At 35.3% G+C, this 2656-nt stretch overlaps 1 protein-coding gene and 1 long non-coding RNA gene across 3 annotated transcripts; both read left to right on the top strand.

The window, feature by feature from the left end:
* On the top strand, positions 392 to 1182 carry LOC110269367. 2 transcript variants are annotated; one of them, XR_002358294.1, is made up of 3 exons: positions 392 to 675; positions 802 to 937; positions 1143 to 1182. It is a non-coding gene; the product is annotated as an uncharacterized LOC110269367 (long non-coding RNA). The 2 variants fall into 2 exon arrangements; XR_002358291.1 differs by having other exon boundaries at positions 802 to 884.
* On the top strand, positions 1498 to 2188 carry LOC110265701 (ankyrin repeat-containing protein At5g02620-like). The gene is made up of 2 exons (XM_021108886.1): positions 1498 to 1723; positions 2049 to 2188. Exons 1-2 carry the CDS (start codon positions 1498 to 1500, stop codon positions 2186 to 2188), a joined length of 366 nt encoding a protein of 121 aa, XP_020964545.1.

A 2656-nucleotide genomic window follows, 5' to 3' on the forward strand; every position in this document is an offset into this window, starting at 1 on the left:
ATTGTTGTTTAATTTCTTTTTTTTTTAATCATCTCTTATTAATATTATCAAAACTAGTTATTACAGACGGATATTTTTGACGGATTTTATCCCACGAAAATACAGACGAAATTTCAGAAGGATTTTTTATCGGAAAACAAAAAAAATAAATTAGCATAAATTACAGACGGAAAAGAGAATCCGTCGATAATTCTGTCGGAAAAATTAATTTTTTTCGTAGGAAATAGTTACAGACAGAAAATCCGTCTGTAATTAAATAAACAGAAACACTGCATTTTATTAAATTATTACAGATGAAAAATACGTTTGTAATTTAAAATTTTCCATCGGAAAATATTGATATAAACCTAACTTAACCCTAATCTCGAGCTTCATTCACAATTCACACACGTTCATTCACACTTGACACCCGAGCTTCTTCCTCACGAGCTGCTTCTTCTCTGGTCGCATGAGCTTCTTCCGCCGTGGCCGCCATTCGCATCGCACGATCTCTCTGTCATCCCTTGCGTCGCACGAGCTCCTTCCGCCGCCGCTCTTGTCGCGTCTGCTCCCTTGGTCGCCATCGTTGCAGAGCTCCTTCCGCCGCTCTCATCGCGTCTGCTCCCTTCATAGCCGTCGTCACAGAGCTCTCTCTGCCGCCGCTCTTGTCGCGTTTGCTCCCTTAGTGAATTTCAGGTATAATCTGATTTTGTGATTTTGGTGCTTAGGGCTCAATTTTTCTGTGCCAATTTTAGGTTTATCAATTTTTCTTCGCAGTTTCTATCTTCTTGTTGCTGTTGATGCTGATTGAGCTTGTTGTAGGTTTATCAATTATTTTACTATCAGCGAAGAAAGAGATTCCAGATTGATAACAACATAGAGATGCCAGAGTTATGCCCGGAATGGTTAGCATTGTTGATCTTTGAGAAGGCTTGTTTATCTTCCATTTCTCTTTATGGTATTGTAGTGTATATCACCTTCCAGATTTTACTCTATAAATATTATTGGCTGAAGATATTCTTCTCTTATATGTTGTATGTTTTTAATAGACGAAATTAACAATGAATAACCAAATTTGTTTAGTTTTAATGATTCTTTGAACTGTTTATTTTATCGTTCTTATTGTTGATATTGTTTCTTAATGACGGGGAATCTGTTTTCAGAAACTTCTGGTGTTGTATGTAAGACTGGTCGAAATTTTAAGGAAAAACTAAGGGAGCTTGGAGGACTTGATGCTGTCTTTGAAATTACCTTGAAGTGCCAGTCAGATTTGAAGGTGTGAGATTGTATTTTCAGTTCAATAATATTTTTTTATAAGAAATAACTTGAGAAAACTGCAAAGGTTTTACGGACATTATAAGATAGAGTGAATACTATTATTTGCTATCTGATCTTTCTTACTCTAAGATCAATTATTGTATCTGTCCGTACTCCGTATATGGGCAATTCCCTTATGTTCAGGAAATCAATTTAAGTAGCCGTTTGTCTTTTGTTCTAGTTGATTTCAAGTTTTGTCTTATGGAATTGGTGCTGGGAATCATCTCTGAGAATGGAGAGGAGGAATTGAAGGAGTTGCTCTCAAAGACAAATAACTCTGGTGAAACTGCGTTATATGTTGCTGCTGAAAATGATAATCTTGATATAGTGAAGGAATTGATCAAATATCATGATATTAGTTTGGCCGGCTTCAAAGCTAAGAACGGATTTGATGCATTCCACATTGCTGCTAAAAATGGAAACTTGGGTGAGTGTCTTAATTCTCTTTACTTCGTAGGAGCTTACAGTTATCTCACTTCATTTTGATGAATGATGTGCAACATGTTATAATAACTCTTTGGTTATTTTTTTAAAGAAAGTTCGCTTCTTAGGATTTGTTGATATAGAACTACACATATTATTTCTCTCCAATTTGAGTTCTTATGTCAAATTAGCCATAACTCTTTTACATCTGCTAGCTTTCTAGGTTTTACATTTTGAATCTTATTTTTGTTGATCATCACACTTATAAATTTATCATTAATCTAACGTTTGGAATTTTTCTGACTCCTCTTCTCTCTTCCGGTTTGTAGAGATATTGAAGGTCCTCATGGAAGCCTTTCCCGAAGTTTCAAAGACAGTCGATATGTCAAACACTACTGCATTGCACACAGCTGCAGCACAAGGTTTTTTTTCCCCAGTAATGTTTGTTGACCTTGTTTTTAAATTTTAATATCCTGATATGACATCATTGATGAACGAATTTTTGACGATTTAGAATTTTTCAATGAATTCTCATTGCAAGTATAGTTTCTAAACCAACAAAGAATCCTTTCATACAAAAATTTGGTTGTCACAAGTAACAAACCCCTAAAAATAATAACCGAAGTATTCAAACCTCGAGTCGTCTCTCAAGGAATCACAGGGAAGTGTACTTATAATTGGTTATGGGATTTTATCTTTTTGGGTTTTTGAAAGGTTGAACAAGGAATGTAAATGACAAGAAAGTAAACTAATAGCTAAGAAAGCTCTTGGCAAGGTATGAGAATTAGAAGTCCTATCCTAGCTATCCTTATCAATTGTGACATCAATTGTCCATTGCTCCCACTTAGTTAACCTCTAACTATGAAGGAAAGTCAAGTGGATGAATCAATTTGATTCCTCAAGTCCTAGTCAACTCCTAAGGAAAGACTAGCTTTAG

The sequence above is a fragment of the Arachis ipaensis genome, chromosome B01, assembly GCF_000816755.2.
Source record: "Arachis ipaensis cultivar K30076 chromosome B01, Araip1.1, whole genome shotgun sequence".
Classification (NCBI taxonomy): domain Eukaryota; kingdom Viridiplantae; phylum Streptophyta; class Magnoliopsida; order Fabales; family Fabaceae; genus Arachis; species Arachis ipaensis.